This window comes from Cervus canadensis, chromosome 4 (genome assembly GCF_019320065.1).
Source record: "Cervus canadensis isolate Bull #8, Minnesota chromosome 4, ASM1932006v1, whole genome shotgun sequence".
Lineage (NCBI taxonomy): Eukaryota > Metazoa > Chordata > Mammalia > Artiodactyla > Cervidae > Cervus > Cervus canadensis.
In genome coordinates, this window is record NC_057389.1 from 90354838 (window position 1) to 90373259 (window position 18422).

The 18422-nt window shown below is 62.8% G+C and overlaps 3 protein-coding genes across 6 annotated transcripts; all 3 read right to left on the reverse strand.

Annotated features, from left to right (window-relative positions):
• Positions 1–436: 436 nt before the first annotated feature.
• On the reverse strand, positions 437–3227 carry SNAPC2 (small nuclear RNA activating complex polypeptide 2). Its single transcript, XM_043466463.1, has 5 exons — positions 3045–3227; positions 1981–2100; positions 1762–1830; positions 1164–1494; positions 437–1074 (listed from the first exon to the last, which is right to left on the reverse strand). Exons 1-5 carry the CDS (start codon positions 3225–3227, stop codon positions 752–754), a joined length of 1026 nt encoding a protein of 341 aa, XP_043322398.1. The 3' UTR covers positions 437–751.
• A 761-nt stretch (positions 3228–3988) lies between these two features.
• On the reverse strand, positions 3989–7727 carry TGFBR3L (transforming growth factor beta receptor 3 like). Of its 3 annotated transcripts, XM_043466460.1 has the most exons (7): positions 7378–7727; positions 6289–6425; positions 5905–6213; positions 5451–5577; positions 5188–5346; positions 4932–5023; positions 3989–4177 (listed from the first exon to the last, which is right to left on the reverse strand). In XM_043466460.1, the coding sequence occupies exons 1-7, from the start codon at positions 7445–7447 to the stop codon at positions 4004–4006; spliced, it is 1068 nt and encodes a 355-aa protein (XP_043322395.1). In that variant the 5' UTR covers positions 7448–7727; the 3' UTR covers positions 3989–4003. The 3 variants fall into 3 exon arrangements, with proteins under 3 accessions (XP_043322395.1, XP_043322394.1, XP_043322393.1); XM_043466459.1 differs by having other exon boundaries at positions 4932–5005; positions 5451–6213; XM_043466458.1 differs by having other exon boundaries at positions 5451–6213.
• Positions 7728–7871: 144 nt separating this feature from the next.
• Positions 7872–17524, reverse strand: MAP2K7 (mitogen-activated protein kinase kinase 7). Of its 2 annotated transcripts, XM_043466461.1 has the most exons (12): positions 17305–17523; positions 15376–15423; positions 12385–12526; positions 12166–12232; positions 11917–12030; positions 11695–11814; positions 11492–11599; positions 11217–11396; positions 11043–11123; positions 10777–10919; positions 10236–10281; positions 7872–10122 (listed from the first exon to the last, which is right to left on the reverse strand). In XM_043466461.1, exons 1-12 carry the CDS (start codon positions 17426–17428, stop codon positions 9988–9990), a joined length of 1308 nt encoding a protein of 435 aa, XP_043322396.1. In that variant the 5' UTR covers positions 17429–17523; the 3' UTR covers positions 7872–9987. The 2 variants fall into 2 exon arrangements, with proteins under 2 accessions (XP_043322396.1, XP_043322397.1); XM_043466462.1 differs by lacking the exon at positions 15376–15423 and having other exon boundaries at positions 17305–17524.
• Between the last annotated feature and the right edge of the window lie 898 nt (positions 17525–18422).

Here is an 18422-nt window from a genome sequence, read left to right on the forward strand (position 1 = left end):
GCTGATGGAGGGGGCCGGGCAGGGGGAGAGACCCAGGAGCACCCCTGCAAACATGAGGCATTTGACAGCCACCGGGAGCCCAGCCTTGCCCTCCACCCAGCTGTGCTCCCTTCTCTGCTCCTCTGTTCCCCCTCCAGCTCTCCCTCCCTCCCCAAGGCCACCTCAGGGACTCACTCCCCTCCCTCCAACTTCCTGACACACGGGCAGCCCACCCCTCAGTCTCCCCTGGCTGGGGACCTGCCTCCCCCACCTCAGTCAGGCTCAGGCCAAGACCCTCCAAACAATCACCTAGGGTCACTTCACTGCCCACCGCACCCTCCTGCCTGACAGACCGCCCTCAGACCCCAGGAACTCTAAGCTGTGGTTCTCCAGCTCAGATTTTCCCTCCAGCATTTTGAACCCTCTCCCACCTCTAACTCACAGGAGAAAGAGTCAGTCAGGGGGGTTGACAAGAACTTTATTCACCATTACAGGACACGGGATACTGAGCTTCGGAAGGGGATGAGGAACCAGTAGGGGAAATATTTGATGGTGGTGTTAGCCTAGCCAGTTGTATGGCTGAACCTCTCCTTGTACAATTGGGCTTCCGTCTCTGAGACCCCCACTGTATCAAGCATGTTAAGGCCACTGCACATTGCCTCAGGGACCTTCCACTGTGGCAAGGGCCTCATGACAACCCAGGGCCAGACCAAGCAGGATTGAGGGTCTGGGGGCTCACCGAGGTCTGGAGTATCCCCTGCCTGCCAGGCCCCTACCTTGCCACCTGGCCCAGAAGCTCCAAGGGTACCAGGAACGGGTTCAGGGGGCACACCCCAGCCGCTTGCCAAGAGGTTATGGGCTGGCTGGAGCCAGCATTCTCGGGGGCCTGAGGGGTGGCCTGGCCAGTCTCCTCCTGACCCCTGGAACCTGCCCCGCTATCCTCAGTTCTGGACGCCAGGCCCCCACTGGCAAGGTCACGCTGAGGGGCCGTCAGATGTCGGTACATACCCGACATGTGTTCAACCAGGGTGGCGCAGGGCAGACGGGACAACTCCTCAGGAAGCGCCATGAGCAGGTCAAGGACCACAGCGGACTCTGGTGAAGGATGGAAAGGGGATGAGTCGGGAGGGCGGGGCTGGCCACCAAAGAACCCGCCCCCAGAGTGCCGGCTCCTCCCTCCTCACCAGCTGCGGAAAGCTCAGGGACCTGGCCACCGCGGGAGACGGATGACAGGTACGTGTAGATCTTCTCGAAGTCCACAGAAAAGTCTCCCTCAGCAGACTGGCCAGTCAGGGACTCGGAGGATGCCTCAGGAACAGGGCCTTGCGTCTTGGGGGTGGAGCCAGGAACCTCATGCCCTCCGGAGGCCTTGGGGGCGGGGCTGGAAGCCTCAGGACCCAGGTCCTCCTGTCCTCCAGGGGCGCTGAGGGGCAGTAGTTTCCCGCAAGCCTGCGTGGGCTTGGAGGGCACCGAGTGCAGGAGGTTGATGGGCTCCGTGGCAGCGATGCCGAGCGCCTGGCAGGCAGAGAAACATCAGGGAAGGAAAGGCGGAAGTGTCCCCACGGGTTACTCCCCTGCCCTGCAGGAGAAAACCTTCAAATCCACCCCCCCACCCCCCAACCCTGAGGAAGGCTGAGAGGGTGGACACGGAGGCTAGGGTGACCAGTGACGGGCCAGAATCACAGAGCTGGCAAAGGGAAGGGAGCCAGGTCCAGCTTAGACTCATGTATATGACCCTGTCCTCTGGGACACCCCCATCCTGCCTGGAGGGAATGGCTCTACCTGTGAGAAAGCCACAGTAAGTGCCTCCTCCAGAGGGCCTGTTATCTTCTCAGCCAGATCGATCCACACCTGGGTGGAACAAGCAGAAGGTACTTAGGGATTAATCCTCGGGAGTCCCCCATACCCTACTCCTCCTGGAGCTCCCCTGTCCAGATTATCCCCCCGAACTCCCACCTCATTCCCCAGGGGCCAGCCCTGGGGAGCCTTGCCCCAGCTCACCTCGATGGGGGCTGGGGTCTGTGTTTCCCAGCGCCTTGGACCCTTTGGGCCACCTGGATGTATCCTCTGAATGGCCTTCCGGGCCACTCGGCCCTTGAGCTGCCGGAGAAAGTCCTCGATCTGGGAAGTAAGAAGAGGCCAAATGGACCTTCTAGAACCCAGGGCTAGGCAGTCCTGCCTGTTCCAGGGCTAGCCACTGCTCCCTAGCCTCCCGCTGGCCAGGGGTTAAGGGTCATAGGGACTCTGCCCGGGGCTCTCCGGCCAAGGCCCTAGGCATGACCAGCTACCTGACAAAGATACAAGGCCCTGGCCGGTTCTGGCTCCTCCCCGCAGCCACAGCCCACACCCGTGGTTAAGTACTATCCAAGTCACCTACCCGCTTCTTCCACTCCACTCTATTTCCCTGACTCCCACTTCAACCACATTCCTGTCCAGTCCCGCTGCGACCTGCACCCATTCTGGGAAGTGAAGGAAAGTGTTTGTCGCTCAGTCGTTGCCGACTCTTAGCGACCCCATGGACTGCAGTCCTTCAGGCTCCTTTGTCCATGGAGTTCTCCGGGCAAGAATACTAGAGTGAGTAGCCATTCCCTTCTCCAGGGGATCTTCCCGACCCAGGGATCGAATCGGTGCCGCCTGCATTGCAGGCAGATTTCTTCACCATCTGAGCTAGCAGAGAAGACCCATTCTGGGGCCTCCGAACAAACTCAGAGCTCGCCCCGCCCCTAAATTTTGCCTTCGCTCCGCCCCTCCGACTTCTGCGACAAGACCTCCTCCTCGCCCCGCCCCTCGACTCACTCTGTCCCGCCCTCACCCCGCCCTCACCCCGCCCTCAGCTTCTCGCAGCCACACAAGGCCCAGCCTCGCACTAGTCCCGCCTCCTCCGCCGTTCTTCCGGTTCCTCAACCTCGGCCTCGTCCCCGCCTCACCCTCGACAGGCCCACTCCAAGGCCCCGCCCCCAAGCCTCACTTTCGTCCAGCCCACCCTCAAGGCCCGCCCCTCTGCCAGCCCTGGACACATCCTAGCTCCGCCTCCAGCCTTGCTCCCATTTCGGGACTCTTCTCACCTCGGTCTTGCTCCGGCCCGGCAACTCTCGGGCCAGCTCGGCGGCGTCCAGTTCTGGTTGGCCCTGTCGCGCCTGCAGTAGTCGTAACAGCTGCCGCTTTTCGCTGGCTTTCCAGGCCGCGGGGCCAGTCACCTCAACCAGATAGCGCCTCGGGATCGCTCGCCGCCGCTGCGGTGGCTTCATGCCGGTGAGGCGGGTGAGGGCGTCGGCGTCGTTCCGGAGTGTTTCCTTGGTGGGCGGGGTTACGGCGGCCTCTGGGTCCAAATGACCCCGCGCGGAAGCAGAATTGGATGGGGGCGTGGTTCTGCGTTTGCAGGCCGTTAGGGAACTGCCTACAGCAGAAGCGATGGGGACTGGTATCTAACTGAGGCTAAGGACCCCACCGCCCGCATTCTGTCTCATTCGTGAACTGGAGCCGAGACCTTAGATCTCATCCCTTCCCTCCATTCCAGGAATAAGTCTTGTGAAACTCCTGTTATGTGCTTTGTAGCCAAGAACCTCAGCTGTGAGGTCGGATAGCCCAGATTGGTGATTTAAATGATGTGACCTTGCCGAGCCTCAGTTTCCTCAGCCGTAAAATGGAGCTAAAATCCCGCCCTTGTCTATGCTCTGAGGAGGGTGAGGTCAGGCAGGAGGGATTTAAGGACCTTAAGGCTAGACGGAGAGGAGCTTGAAGCAGAGACTTGAGCTCGAGGTCTTAGCAAGGGCAGGGTCCGGGCCGTGGGAGTGGAGAGCGGAGAGGTTTTGAGAAGGCCGATGAGCTGATGCAGGTTTGGAGGAGGAGACGAGGCTAAGCTGTCAGGATTGGGTGTTCCCTTTTGTTAGGGGCAAAATGCCCGTGGGCGGTATTTGCACACGTGTATAAGGGCGTGTGAGCCCCGCCTCAAAGCCCCTCCCCTCCAGTCTGGACCTCTTCCGGCCCGGAATCCCCACCCCCGCGGCACGCGCACGCGCGGACTTCAGAAAGCCGCAGTCCAGGCCAGAGGTTTATTTTGGGCCCAGGTGGGAGGGTGGGAGGAGAAGCAAGGAGGGCGGGGCGCAGCGATTGTAGTCCCATGAGTCCCAGGTACTGGCGGGCCTAATACGAGGCCGTGGCTGGTTTGTCTCCGGATCCTGCTGTGGGCTCTCCATCTCTGGAAAGAGGCGACTCAGGCTGAGCGGGGAGAGGACGCTAAGGCTGGTCACCCCCTTCTCAACCCATCGCCCACCGCCCCATCAGTCTGCGTGGCCGGGTGAGAGTGGATGAAACTGGGCAGAGTCTGAAACCCGAATTCTCTTTTCCTAGTGCCTATGTGAGGTGTTGAGATCCTTTCTCACGACACTAAACCCGCAGTCGGCTACGGGTCACCCACCACCTGAGTTCGAATCCCAGTTCCACTAAATTTTTGTGACCTTTGGCAAGTCCATTTCAGAGAGTGCCTCATTTTCCTTATATTGTGGGGATTATAGTAGAAAGTTTTTGCAAGGATTAATATTCGTTAATCATTTGGAACTCCGCCTGTCAGAAAGAACGGTGCTGCTGCTGCTAAGTCGCTTCAGTCATGTCCGACTCTGTGCGACCCCACAGACAGCAGCCCACCAGGCTCCGCCGTCTCGGATTCTCCAGGCAAGAACACTGGAGTGGGCTGCCATTTCCTTCTCCAATGCGTGAAAGTGAAAAGTGAAAGTGAAGTCGCTCAGTCGTGTCTGACTCTTCGCGTCTCCATGGACTGCAACCTACCAGGCTCCTCCATCCATGGGATTTTCCAGGCAAGAGTACTGGAGTGGGGTGCCATTGCCTTCTCCGAAAGAACGGGCTATGAAGATCATTGTCATCACCTCCCTCCTCCATCTGTCTTAACCTGCCCCACGTTACACTCTCCCTCCTTCCTGCGCCCCGACACTTACCTGCCTCACTGGGGCCTCCTGGGCGGGGGGCCGCTGGGCGAGGCTCTCGGGGGGCTGACCGTGGAGTTGGGGCGCTGGAGAAGAGAGGGAAGCTGAGGAGTAGGGGTTGCGGTGAGCAGGGCAGGAGCTAGGGCGACCCCTGGAGGCTGCTGCGGGCGTAGCGGAGGCCGGTCTAGGGATGTTCAGGGCGGAGCAGGCCGACGCGCTGGAATAGACTGGGGGCCAGGCGGAGATCCCGGAGGGCGGAGATTGGTACCTGAGTGCGCGCACACGAGGCTGAGCCCGGCGGCCACAGCGGCGCCCAGCACGAAAGCGGCCAACACCAGCGCTACCACCGGCGCGGGCTCCAGGGCCTGCGGGGTCGGCGCGGGAGACTCGGGGAGCACAGCTCTGCCGGGGAAGCCCTTGGGTAGCCCTGTGAGAAGTACAACGCTAAGACTGGGATCAGGCCTCAGATGTCCTCCCCACCCCTCTTCTGGACCCCAGAGGTCCCCCCGCGGAGGACCGCTGCGCGCTCACTGGGGGGCAGCCGTGGCACAGTCACCGCGATGGGCTGCGTCAGTGTGTGCAGGCGGGGGCTGTCAGCACCCGGGCTCTCGTCGCTCCCACTGCCGGCGCCCGCGCACGCCTCATCCTGAGGCAGACGCTGCAAGGAAGGGGGCACAAGAGACGGGAATGTCAGGGGCCGGACTCCACGGACTGGGCCGCAGGCAGATCTAAGTGTCCAGCGCTCTGTTGCAACCAGGGATCGCATCACTAGAACCCTGGAAATCTGGCCCTTCGGACGTCTCTGCCCCCAACCCCAGCCTGAGACCCAGTACCTACTCCCAGTTTCGAGATAACCACCGCCCCCAGGTCTAAAAGCACCCAGATGTCCAAACCCTAAGGAGTTTCTCCCTCGGATGTCAGAGGCGCTTGCGCCCAACCCTTGATCGGCCCGGGCGCCGAGGTTCCCGGTCCTGCGCCCGCGCACCGGGGACAGTGGAGGCATTGTCAAAGGCGCAGGCGTCCAGCGGGCTCTGCGGAGGCGGCGGCAGCGACTCAGTTGGCAGTGCAGGAACTGCACAGAGGCGTTGAAGACCGGGCGCAGGCGGAAGCTGAAACGCGCGGGCCGGGCGGCACCGAGGAGCGGCCGCGGTGGCGGGAAGGTGACCGAGGAGTCGGCGGAGCAGCCCCCGCGCAGCAGCGCCAGGGCAGGGGCCGGGGCCGGGCGCGAGGACGGTGTTACGGAGCAGCGGTGCAGGGCCAAGCCCCAGCGCGGGGAGGGACGGGCCAGGGACGCCTGGGGGGCGGGGTCGCCGTCAGGATCGGCAGCCCCCACCGGCCCTCACCCGGCCTCCGTGCGTCCCGCGTCTACCTGCACAAACACCCGGCTGTCCGCTGGGACCTCGAGCGGCCCCGCACGGCGCGGGAAGGCATCCTCCGCGTCCGACAGCTCCAGACTGAAAAGGGGTCGGCGCAGCCAGGGCCCGGGCGCCGCAGGGAACGGGGGCTCTGGCGGGGAGAAAGAGTGGCACAGGAGAGGGAGGACGCGCTGTCTCTTGGTTCCCCCGGCCAACCTCCCGCCTCCCCTGCCTTCTTTGGAAGATGGATGCAGTTGTGGTGGAGGATTCACCTGCGCTCGGCTCTGTGCCTCACACCCTCAGCCATAAAGCTGCTGTGATGTACCCTCTGGAGACCCCCAGGACGTCCCAGCCCAGCCCCTGAGCCTGGACGCAAAGCTGCACCTTCCTGGGGAGGCGCCCCTTTTCCCAGACCCCGTCTTCTCCACCTGCAGCGGGCAAAGGATCCCCGGCGGGGGCGGGGCTGAGGGGCGCCTGACGGTGGATGGTCAGTCTGGGTGAGCACAAAGGTCCTCTCCTCCCCCCACCCACCCAGGCCCAGGGACTGCTTCGGGGTCACAGCAGGGCCGTCTAGGGGGGACGATGCTGACCCCACCCTTTCCTTTCTAAGGGTTGGGGATAACAGCAAGGGGGTCTTCCTCCAGCCCTTTCGGCATCATGGAAGCCCAGCCTGGCCACCAGGGTCCAGGGCTTTTCCCCATGTCTGGTTCCTCACTTCTGGACTGAGGGCAGCAGCAGCAAAGGGAATAGGCACTGGGGAGCCCCCACTGGGGTGTGTGGTCACCCCACTACCCCCATCTGCCTTCAGGAGGCACTCGACTATGTTCTTCTCAAAGGATGTTATCTAAACGTCCAGGATCACCCGTGCACAGTACCTAAGATCATTTGTGCAGACCACTCCCCTCCCACAGCCCTTAGCCTCACCATGGCTGCTGGGGAGTTTGAAGTTGGGGATCCAAGACAACCTGGAATCGGGGGTGGGGGAGACCCCACCTTCCACCCACCCCCCCCCATTCCCCCAGGCAGGGTAGATGAGAGATTGCGTTGATAGGGCAGCACAAGAACGGGTTTGTGCCGGGCCATGTCCCCTTGCCTGTACATACCAGCTGGCTCGCTGGGCAAGGTGGTGGTCCCCGGGAGCAGGGCCAGCAGCAGGAGCATGGTGCCCAGCATGCTGGCCTGGCTGAGGTGAGCGCGTACAGAGCTGGTGGCAGAAGCGCCAGCCAGGCAGCACCCACACCCAGGAGGTGGGCAGGCGGCCCTGTCCTTGGCTGGGTGGCCACTTCAGGAGGCAAGGAGCGGGGGCGGCAGACTGTTGGGTTGACATCAGAGCTGGCGCCCAAGGCCTGCCAGGATTAAGGGCTCTCCCACCAGACCTGTGGCTATCAGGTTAGGGGGAGGTCCCACACACTGGCCATTAAGTATGCGGCAAGTCACTACAAACAACCCCTCCAGCCCCCAGCCCTGCCTCCCCTCACTGCATAGGCCTTGTCCACTAGAATGGCTCCCAGCCCCCCACTTCCAAGGTCAGGCCTCAGGACCCCTTCCCCTTTTCCCACCTTGCTGCCAGGCTCAGGACACACACCACAGACTCAAGTGGAAGAAAAGGGAGGGGTTTTATTCTCAAGCGTCTAAGGATTTACAAACGAGGGCGTTTTGTTTTAAAAAGGGATGGGGCAATACTGGCGGCCTGAGAAGGGGTGGTGGGCTGATGGGCTGGGCCAGGCCGCCCCAGGCCCCTGGCTGCCCACTCTGCCCTCTGCCTGGTTGAGAGGGGGGTGGCTGGTGGCTGGTGACTGGGAGGCGCAGGGAGGGAGACATGGGGTGGGGGAAGGAGAGGCTCCCATTTTAACACTGAAGGGGAGGGGGACATGGGTGGACACTCACACGCAAAACAGAAAATAAAGTTAAATAAAAATTAAACCCAGGCAGCTGGCCTCAGGCCTGTGCGGGCCTTGGGGCTGGCCACGCAACCTTCCCGGCTACCCAGAAAGGCCCTTGGCAAGGGAGGGTGGAGGCCATGCCTACTGGCCCCACACCCTGCCCCCCTCCCCTCACAAAGGGGACTGGAGCAAGAAAAAGTGGCCACCCCCTGGGGCGGGGGACAAAGATGACTTCGAGTACTTTTTAAACATGCGGCATTTTGTGACTACCCTAGTAGTAACTAGATTCGGTGAGATAAATGGAGGGTACAGTGATACCTAGTCTAGATTGCTTCAGCTACATCCAGCGAGGTTCCTCACCTTTGGTGTTGGTTGATTTTTGTGGTTTTTCTGGGGTTTTCTTTTTCCTTTTTTTTTTTTTTCCTGTTAACGTTATTTTGTTCTACTGTCCACTTGATTCGCATGCGTCACCAACAACAAGGAAAACAGTCCCTCCTGCTCTGGCTGCTTGCTGCCCAGGGCCCCATGGACGCCGGGGCCTCAGGGCGGGCTGGGCACTGGCCAGCTCCGGGTGAGTCGAGGGGCACTCGTGGGCCACTACGAGGGCGTGACTGCCTGCACACGCCCAGCCCTTGGCCTGCTCCCACCTCTGTCCCTGTCAACACATCCTCGAACCCCCGCGTCCAATCCGTGCACCCTCATCCCTGCCTCCCGGGGCCCCATGGACCCCCTCCTGTCACCCGTTCCCTCCGCCACCTCCCTGCCACACCAGCGCCGGCTGCCCTCCACCACGCCCCGCGCCTACTGTCCCTGAAGGCCACCCTGTGTGGCCATGGCCCCTTGGGCTTCCTCTATACCCCCTGAGGTCCTCCACTCACCCCTGCAAGCTTGGCCAGTCTCCAGCCCTGAGGGAGGAGCAATCCCCCACCCCCAGAGCCCGCCTTTGGGACTAGTGTCTCCCAGGTGGTGGCCCGAGCCCCCACGGCTCAGCCCCCAGCCCAGCCCCCCAGTACCCACAGGCGGTTCGGGGGGCTGCCGCCACAAGCAGCTAAACACGACTTTGGTAAAAGTTTCTGAAGGTACCAACAAAGCCCATGAGAACAAGCTCTTCTCCTCCCCCCACCCCCAAATACCCCACCAAGTACAATAAAATACAATAAACTCCAAAAAGGACCCCCTGAGATCAAAGAGAGAGAGAGAGAGAGAGAGAGACCAGCCCGGGTCCGGCTGCAGTCACAATGTCCAGCCCGCCTGCCGGGGGAAGGGCGCCCGCCAACTGGCTCATCACTGGCCAGAGACCTAAGTGGACCCAGGGGTCCTGCCGGGGGTGGCAGGGCCTGGGCCAGGAGAGAGGCAGAGGCAGGGAGGGAGATGGGGAAAGCCAGAGAGGTAGAGAGGGAAGTGGCAGAGAGGGAGATGGAGCCAGGGCGCATGTGTGCATGGAGGGGGCGGTGGGGACAGCGCGGTGTGGGGGTGCAGGGAATGGCGGCTCTCTCCCGACCCCTGGGGGCCGCCCCAGCCCAGAGGTTACAACTGAATAAATAGCGAGACTGCTCGCGGCCTGCTGTCTTCCGTTCACAGTGTCTGTCGGGGTGGGGGGACGTGTACGGCCGGCTGATCCCGGGACGGGAAAGGGCTGGGGCCTGGCAGGCCCATCTGTCCACGGCTGGTGGGCAGGGAGTCGGGGGTGGGTCGGCGCCCCCTACTATCTGTCCTCAGCCCTCGTCGGCCGTCCGGGTCCCAGGGCTCCCCTGGCGGGCAGCTGGGGGACTGTGCAGGGCAGGGGGGCCTGAGGCCGCGTCCCCCAGCGGGCCGGCCGCCGCCGTGCGGCTACCTGAAGAAGGGCAGGTGGTGCTGGCTCAGGACCCCGCTTGTCCTCGGTGACTCGGTCTTCGCCATGACATCCTTGAACCAGGACGCCACGTCCACCTCCAGCGTCTCGTAGCGCTTGATGAAGCTGTGTTCCTGGGGACCCAAGGGGGTGGGGCTCAGGACCAGGGTGTCTCTTCCCTGGCCGCCTGGCCTCCAGTGGGGCAGAGGTTTTCGGACGGGGTCTGGGAGGGGTCCTGGGTACTCACAAGTAGCTTATTATACTTTGGTCTCTTCCTGTGATCTTTAGTAAGGCTGGAGAGAGAGAGAGAAAGGAGAGAAATGAAAGCTGGGAGAAGGGGCCTGGCTGCCCGCCCCACGGAGTCAGGGCTGCTGGATCTGCAGGCCAGAGCCCATGTCCTCCCCGCCCCCCAGCCTTGTGCTGACAGAGGGGCCGGGGTTGGCACTCAGGCCCCTCATCTGTGACAGAAGCCTGACACACACTGAGATGCCCATGGGGGACGGAAGCTCCTGTGTGGACCCAGCTCTCAGGCCTGGGACACCTGTGCTCACTCACAGTTCCCTGGTGAAGCCCAAGAACCACCCTGCCAAACACCCCAGGGCTAGGGGTCCCCTGTGGCTGAGTCTGGACCCAACTTCTAGCCCCTAGGGCTTGGGCTCTGGCTCCAATCTGCAGCCCCCCACCCCCATCCCAGGGGGCCCTTCACCCCACCCCAGTGGCCTAAGCTCAGGGTCATGTCTAACCTTGCCCTGCCTTCCAGACTGGAGGGCAGGGCTGGGGGTGCTCACCAGTCTTTGACGAAGGACTGGAAATCCCCCGAGAAGCCCATGTGTCCGGGCAGGAGCGGGGGCTCCTCTTGGAGGACTTTGGTGAGGACCTCGAAGTCCGTCTTGCAGTTCTTGTAGGGGAACTGTCCTGTCGCCAACTCCACCTGGGAGAGAAATGGGCAGGGCTGGGCTGGCCAAGGAGGAGGGGGCCCTGCCCTTTCTGCTGCCACTGCCTGCCTCCACGCCCCGAGAAAACCCAGCCTCCAAAAGCCGGGGCCCCAACTCACCAAGGAGATGCCCAGGCTCCACACATCGGCCCGGATGTCGTAGTCAGGCTTGGTGGGATCCGGGGGGTCGATGCGCTCGGGCTGCCAGTGGGAGGTGGGAGAGGGTGATGGACCCCTGGGGCTGGGGTGGGTGTGCCACCCCTCCCACTGGCGTCCCCGGGGTCCCCCACTTACTGCCATATAGGCGGCACAGCCAGCACTCCGCGTTTTGGCTTTGGAGTCGACCAGGCGGCCACTGATGCCGAAGTCACAGAGCTTGATCTGGCCCCGCTCGTCCAACAGGATGTTGGAGGGCTTGACGTCACGGTGGATCACGCCATGCTTCTCCTTCAGGTAGTAGAGCGCCTTCACAATCTGCAGCGTAGGCAGGGGAGGGCACTGGTCAGTGACATGGAGGCCGAGGCTGGGGGGGCACCTGCCTGCCCACCTGCGCCCTCCAGGCCACTCACTGCCACCGTCATCTTGCCCAGGATCCGCTCAGGCATGGGGCCCTGCATCCGCTTCTTGAGCTTCTCCGCGCACGTGCCCATGAGCTCCATGGCGATGAAGACATCCGTCTGCAGGGACAGCAGTGGCTGTACCCCTCTGCCCACCCAACAGGCTCAGGGCCCGGGGGAGGAGATGGGGGGGTTGGGGGGAGCCCTCGTCTCACGTTGGTGATGAAAGTCCCGAAGCACTGCACAATGTAGGGGCAGTCGTGGCTCTTGAGCACCACGTCCAAATCCATGAGGATCCTCTTGTTCTCCTCCTTATTCCCCGAGCGCCGCATTTGCTGCACAGGACAGCCGAGGGCTTAGCGTGGAGCCTGGGGCGCGGGGCCCCCGTGGGACATGGAGGGGGTTGCGCTCCCACGGGCAGGGCGTGGCGGGCTCACCTTGACAGCGATGACATGCCCCGTCTTCCGGAAGCGCATCTTCCACACCTGGCCGCAGGTGCCGCTGCCCATCTCCCCCAGGTTCTCCAGGTCGTTGATCTCCGCCTGGTAGCGCTGGTGAGGAGAGCCAGGGCTGGGGATCCAGCGGGCCTCTGCCCTCACCCCCGGCCCACATCTACCAGCTGTGTCCCACCCACCCTCCCTGGGGCTGCCAAGGGTGGGGCTGCCAAGGGAAGTGTGTCACGTTACCTGGCCCCCGATGGTCAGGTAGCCCGTCTGCTTCATGATCTCCTGCAGCTTCTGGTCAATCTCGATGCTGAAGGGAGAGGGAGTGGGTGCCGGTGGAGGGGGGTCCTGACCAATGTGAGGTGACCCCAGCCCCCAATACACAGAGGGTTCCAGAGTTCACCAGCGCCACCCCGAGGCTGGCCCTGCGCCCCCTGATCTCCCATCCCCCAGGTGGCTCACCTCTCCATGCTGCGGGGTGTGAACAAGGTTGAAGGCAGCCCCAGCATGTGGCGGGGCCGGGCAGGGGGCGTGGGGTGCTGCGGCGAGCTCTCGGAGGACGGTGAGCGGCTGCCCCCATCGTTGGCCAGTGGGAGCTGCAGGGCTGGGGGGTGGTGAGAACCAGGGGTGGGGAGGGGGTTAGCTCCCGGCTGGCCCCAACTGCAGGGTCTGGCGCCCCCATCCTTCCCTCCCTGGTATCCCTCAGGTGGGCCAGCACAGCCCCCAGCCCTGGTAGACGGGGCGCGCCCTGCTCCTAGGCCACTCTCGGGGTGCTTTCTCCCAGCCCCCCTGACTGGGAAGGGCTTGTGGCGGGCTGTGGGGGAAGGGTGGTCCCCAGAGGCTGAGGGTTCATCCCAAGTATTCCCTGATAGAGAAAGGAAGCCCTGAGGCTGCTAGTGGACCTCGGGCAGGTAGGCCGCCCCCACCCTGGGGCCCCTTCCTCCCCACTCTGCCCAGTAAGAGGCCCAGGGTCACCGCCCCCAGAAGGTGGCAACGCTGAACTGGTGAGAGAGTGGGTGAGGGACCCAGGCTTCTGGCTGCCTCGCCTGTTCTGTTTCAGGGTCAGGGAGGACTGCCCTCTGGCCAGCAGACTCTCTGAGCCTCCGGCCTGGCCTGCAGAGCTGGGGCCAATGCGGCCAGGGCAGGAGCCCGAGCTGGACCTGTGTCCTTCAGGTAAAGGGAGCCAGGTGACCCAGCCCCTCCAGGGGCTGGCAGGGCTCCAGGGATGGGGGCCAGGCCAGGAGGGGAGCTCGGTTCTTTCCAGAAGCCTGCATGCGGACAGCTTGGGCATGCTACAGGCAGGCGGGCAGGCAGCGGGCAGGCAGCGGGCACCCCAGGACGGGCAGGCGGCGTTAGGGGACGGGAGGGTGGGAGACAGACAGATGGGAGCTGAGACTTGGGGCCCAGCTGCCCAGAAGAGGCTCTGCAGAGACAGGCCAGAGAGGAGCTGGGGACAGGAGAGCAGGCCCCTGATGGACAAGGAGCCTCCGGGCCAGGCAGGCCACAGAGTGGGAGCAGAGGCCAGAGTGGCCCTGGAAAAGATGGACGACTCTCCAGGGAACCCGTGAACCTCAGAGACCCTGGCACTCGGCCTCCAGAAGGGAGCCCCTGGCTGGGAAGGCCGAAGGTTACAAGCACCCCCCCAGGTTCACCTCCCCTTGGAGAATGGACTGGGAGCTGGGCGGGGGGGCGGGAGCGTCTCCCCTGCAAGTTCTGCAGGCGCCTGGTGACGTGGGCCCAGTGACCAATGGGTAGACAGATACAGTGTGGCTCTTGGCGCCCAGGCACTTTCTGTGCCCTGCTGGCCTACGACCTTGGTCGCAGCCAGAGCGAGGAGCAGACCTCTGAGCCTGGCCTGCCAGTCCCAGGAGGGCCTGGTGAGAGTGATAGAAGAGCTCTGGGAGCCCGAGGACGTGGCTGAGCCCCGTCCCCTTCACTGGCCCAGAGGTCTCTCCTCCGGGGCCCTCCCTGCTCTATCACAGCCAGAAGTCTGGTCCTAAACCCTCCCTCTCTGGCTGGACACTCTCCAGGGCTCCCAAAGACCCTCAAGCTCTGGGACCCTGGATCCCTGGCAGGCTGCCCCACGCTGTCATCGGCTCCCAGGGTGAGGACCACCCCCCTCCCCTCCCTCGGCCTCTCTGTGCCCTGTCGGCCCCCCACCCCCACCCCTCACACAGTCCACCGGGTCCTCTGAAGGCTCCCCCAGAGCCTGGGGCCAAGGCAGCTTGTGGGGGGAGAGAGGCTTCCAGCCGGTCCCACAAACTGAAGCATGGTAGGTGTTTAAGAGGGGCCGGTGCAGGATGGCTGGGGGGTAAGGCGGGGGGAAGTATACAGAGGCCCTGAGAACGGAGATCACACAGGTGGTGCCGGGCCCACGGCAGGTCAAGAAGGCCAAACGGGAGCAAGAGACTGACGGGGACAGGGGAAAGAGGAGGATGAGTGAGCGAGGGTGAGGGAGACACAGGGCGGTGGGGCGGGGTGGAGCATGCAGCCTGCCAGGCTGTCAGCGAGCACACGCGCACACACACACAGGGCACGGCACGAACCCACAAGCACGTGCAGACGCCACGCCACAGGACTGACAGAGCCAGCTCTCCCTCCTGTTCACACACACACACACACACACGCACACTTCCCAACCCAGTCCTATTCCACACACAAGGATCAATGAGGCCAGCCTGCCCCCCGTCCCCCACCTTCCCCACAGGCACGCCTGGCTCCCTCTTGGGCCCTGGGGGGCTGTTTCCTTCCACTCCTGTGCTCCTCCACCTCCCAGGAGACTTTGCTCAAATGCCACCTTCTCCCCAGGCTTCCCAACCGCGGCACCCACCCCCCTCCAACCCTGCAGAACCCATGACCCTGCTCCACTGGGCCTTTCCTCCAAGGCACAGGGCCTCTTCCACTTCTCCCTGCCCAGAGGACCCCCCAACCCCCAGGGCCTTCCACCCCCAGGGGAGCACCAGCCCCTGGAACAGATGGGCTCCCTCCAGGCCTAGCACTGCTCAGCACAGGGCGGGGGGGTGGTGGCGACATGGGTCCGCTGAGCTGATGAAGTGGATCAGCAGGTGGGTAGCCCAACCTTCCCTCCCTTCACTCACACACACACACACACACACACACACACACACGCCTGCAGGCATGCGCACAGACACTCGGGACCCCCTCAGCAGGCGACAGACTCCTGGCAGGGGAGGGAGTCTGTTTCCTCCTGCGGGGGGTCCAGACCTGAGCCCGAGAGGAACAGAGGAGCAGGAGGGGACAGGACACAGAGGAAGTGCCCGGGTGGGCCAGACGTTGACCGTGTGGTTGGAGAGAGTGAGGGTGGGACGGGGGGACGCACACGCACACACGGAGCATGAGGGAGGGGGGGAGGAGGGATGGCATTCTGCGGCCGGGGCAGCGGTTAGGTCAATGGTGCAGAGATCCAAGCAGCGATGATAAAAAGGCTGGTACCTGCTCGTTGGGACGGGGCAGGAGCAGGGCTTAGAGTGATCACAATAACTGGATGGGGAAAAGGAAGAAAAAAAAAAAAAAGAAAAACAACACCACGATAAATCACAACAGAAACAACTGATTTGTCCAAAAGAAAAGAAAATCAAATCATAACAAGGAGGAGGGGGGAGGCACGCGGCACCAAACTGCAGAGAACAACAGAGATGGGAGGGCTGAGAGGATGGGATGGAGCTGACAGACACAGGCACCAGGAGGGGGCTCCCCGGGGCATGTTCTCCGTGGGCCTCCCTGTGCCTCCCTGCCCATCTGGGACAGCCTCCCTGCCAGGCACCCCAGGCCCTATCCGGGCCTGTCTCATCCACGCTGGGGCTGGAGGGGGAACAGCGCTGAAGAGCCTGGTGGGGACCCTCCAGTCCTGGCTGGGCTTCCTACCCCACGCAGAGTCTTAACACAGCATTGCTGCCTCAGGGGTCTTCCCGGGCCCTTAGAGACCCCTCCCCACTCCAGTAAGGAGCCCACACGGACCAAGGGCAGAAAAGGGAGGGTAGGGAGTGGACCATACACGAGAATGGGGGGTGATGAGGGAGTGATGGGAGTACCCAGATGAGCAGCTATCTTCCCCACCTCTTAAGATGGGCCGACAGGGAGCTACATAAGCCACAAGAGTCATATCAGTGGGGTTAACAAGAAGGGGAATTTGCTGGGTCAAGAGAGACACAGAAAGCATGTGTGGGAGGGGACTTCCCTGGTAGTCCAGTGGTTTATACTCTGCACTTCCAATGCGGGCAGGGGGCACGGGTTCCATCCCTGGTCATGGAACTAAGATCCCGAATACCGCAAGAAGTGGCCAAAAAAGTTATATAAAGAAGAGAAAGCGTGTGTGGAGATGCTCTTCATCAGGTCAGTAGGAAGGGGGAAAATCTGACTCCCTGTGAGCTTCCAGGATGTGCGGAAGGGTTCCGCAGGACGTTACAAGCAGACTAGATGTCGCATGGTGATCCCGGGCCAGGCGCGGGTGTTGAGGGGCAGCTCTTGACGCCAGAGGACAGGATTCCGGACAGACAGGCGCTGAGATCGTGGGATCACAAAGGAGCGGTACGTGTATACCCTGGGATGCCCAGGTAGCCTCACACTGGCCTCAGGTGTCCCTGGGCTGTGTGTGGAAGGGGGAGTCACTTGATTCAAGGTGACAAAGTTGCCACGCTTGGAAGCTGCGTATTTATTTCTGGAGAATCCAGAAAGATGGTGGCAGTGAAACTAGTCCGAGGAGTATGAGGAGGGGCCTGGCTTAGGTGGGTAAAAAGGTAGGTGGCAGGAAGTCTGCTGAACCAGTGACAAGATCTCAGCGCGGGGAGAAGGGAGCACTAGACACAATCACAGGGGCAGTTATACGTGGTCCAGCGATGTCAGGTGTCCCCAGGTCAGGTGCACTTGTGTCATCTGCTGAACCCGGCTGACAAGGACCCAGGTGGCGGGGGAGGGGACCTCTTGACACAGTCTCTGAGATGGCGACAGTGGAATCAGCTGGTGAAAAGGGATGTGTACACGTATACGGAGGAGCTGGATGTGGTCATGGTTGCATGGAGTAGGAGCACCAAGGCTCAGAGTAGGTGACAGAGGCTCCGAGGTTCCCGGTGATTGGGGGCGGGTCATCAGATGGAGGGCCTCGCCCTGGAGCCGGTAACTAGGTTCCCAGGCCCCATTAAGGGGAGCCCCGAGGCAGGGTGAGGACTGACGGGGAGCTCACGGGCCCCACGACCCCCGGGTCACCGTGACCCTCTCCCCGCAGGCCGACAGCGGGGAGCCGGGCGGAGAGGAGGAGGAGCAAGAGCGCCCCGGAAGCGGGGGCGGGGCCTGGCAGCGGGGGCGGGGCCTCCCGCGGCGCGCGCCCCGCCCCGCCCGCCCCCTCCCCCATGCCGCCGTGCTTACTGGGCCTGGGCCGCTGGGGGCTGATATCCAGGTTGAGGTCGATCCTCCGCCGGGCCTCGCGGTTCTCCTGCTTTAGCTTTGCTTCCAGGCGGGACAGCTTCTGCTCCAGGGAGGACGCCGCCATCTTCCCCGCCGCCGCCGCCGCCGCGCACCGCCCGGCCGCCCGTCAGTCCGGCAGACAAACACCGCACTGCGCCTGCGCTTGGATGACCCCGCCGAGCCGCCGTCTCGCTCTGCACGGCGCATGCCCGGGGCGCGCACCCGCCCTTCCCGCGTGCGAACCTCCGCGCGTGCGTGCTTCGTCCCAGCCGGAGGGGTGACGCCTCCTAGAGCTCGCGGATGGCAGCGTACACATCCTTCCAGTGTGATGCGCATGTGCAAATCCCAGAGAGCTCCGGCAGGAGGCGCTGTTTGAAAACTCACTCACCATTCAGTTAAGAGCCGTGGGAGGAGAAAGCAGCGCGCAGGCGTACAGAAGGGGAAACGAGAGTACGCGCGTGCCCTCTGCTGCGCATGCGCGTTCCTGGCCCTCGCTCGCTCTCTCTCTCTTTTTTTTTTTAAATTTCCTGCCGCTGTCCCCGGTGGTCGCCAGGCTATCCTCAGACTCGTTCTTTCTTTTCCCGGCTGGCCCTGGCTGGCACCCACGCCTTCCAAAACTGCCTTTCTCATCTCGGACAGTGCTTCGTTACGGTCCCTGTTGTGTTTAATTGCTGCCTACTCACCATAATTAGGCACCTGTGGGAAGCCCTTTCCATTTCAGCGGGGTCAGGGTTGGCCACGAAGACTTGAAGGATGGGCGGGGTAGGGTTTGGGCCACTGCCTGAACGGTGGGAATCCAGCGGCGTGATCCCTGCCCTCAGCGACGTGGGGCCAAGGTCAAGGCTAGAGAGTTCCAAGTCAGACTGGCCGTGGGAAATTTGAAGACATCCCTCATCTGTTTAGCTCCTGGACAATGCAGAGTTAGGACCTGGGGTTTGGTTCCTCCACCTGGTGTCTTCGCCACCTACACATTTTCTTCAGCTTGTCTGAAGAGTGCTGGGAAAATGTCCCCATCGGGAACCCTGGGGCGCCCAGGTGAGCAGCTTGCTTCTGCTCTCTGGTGCCTGGAGGAGGCTCAC

Coding starts and splice junctions, on each gene's coding strand:
- SNAPC2 (XM_043466463.1), bottom strand. CDS start 3,227: ATGAAGCCACCGCAGCGGCGGCGAGCGATCCCGAGGCGCTATCTGGTT. Junction 2,101..3,044: donor CGGGCCGGAGCAAGACCGAG/GTGAGAAGAGTC, acceptor CTTACTTCCCAG/ATCGAGGACTTTCTCCGGCA. Junction 1,075..1,163: donor CCCTGAGCTTTCCGCAGCTG/GTGAGGAGGGAG, acceptor ATCCTTCACCAG/AGTCCGCTGTGGTCCTTGAC.
- MAP2K7 (XM_043466461.1), bottom strand. CDS start 17,428: ATGGCGGCGTCCTCCCTGGAGCAGAAGCTGTCCCGCCTGGAAGCAAAG. Junction 15,424..17,304: donor CCCCCAGCGGCCCAGGCCCA/GTAAGCACGGCG, acceptor TTCCCCATCCAG/TTATTGTGATCACTCTAAGC. Junction 12,233..12,384: donor ACACCCCGCAGCATGGAGAG/GTGAGCCACCTG, acceptor CTCTCCCTTCAG/CATCGAGATTGACCAGAAGC.
- TGFBR3L (XM_043466458.1), bottom strand. CDS start 7,447: ATGCTGGGCACCATGCTCCTGCTGCTGGCCCTGCTCCCGGGGACCACC. Junction 6,426..7,377: donor CTTGCCCAGCGAGCCAGCTG/GTATGTACAGGC, acceptor TCTCCCCGCCAG/AGCCCCCGTTCCCTGCGGCG. Junction 4,178..4,931: donor AGGAGGCCCCAGTGAGGCAG/GTAAGTGTCGGG, acceptor GCCTCTTTCCAG/AGATGGAGAGCCCACAGCAG.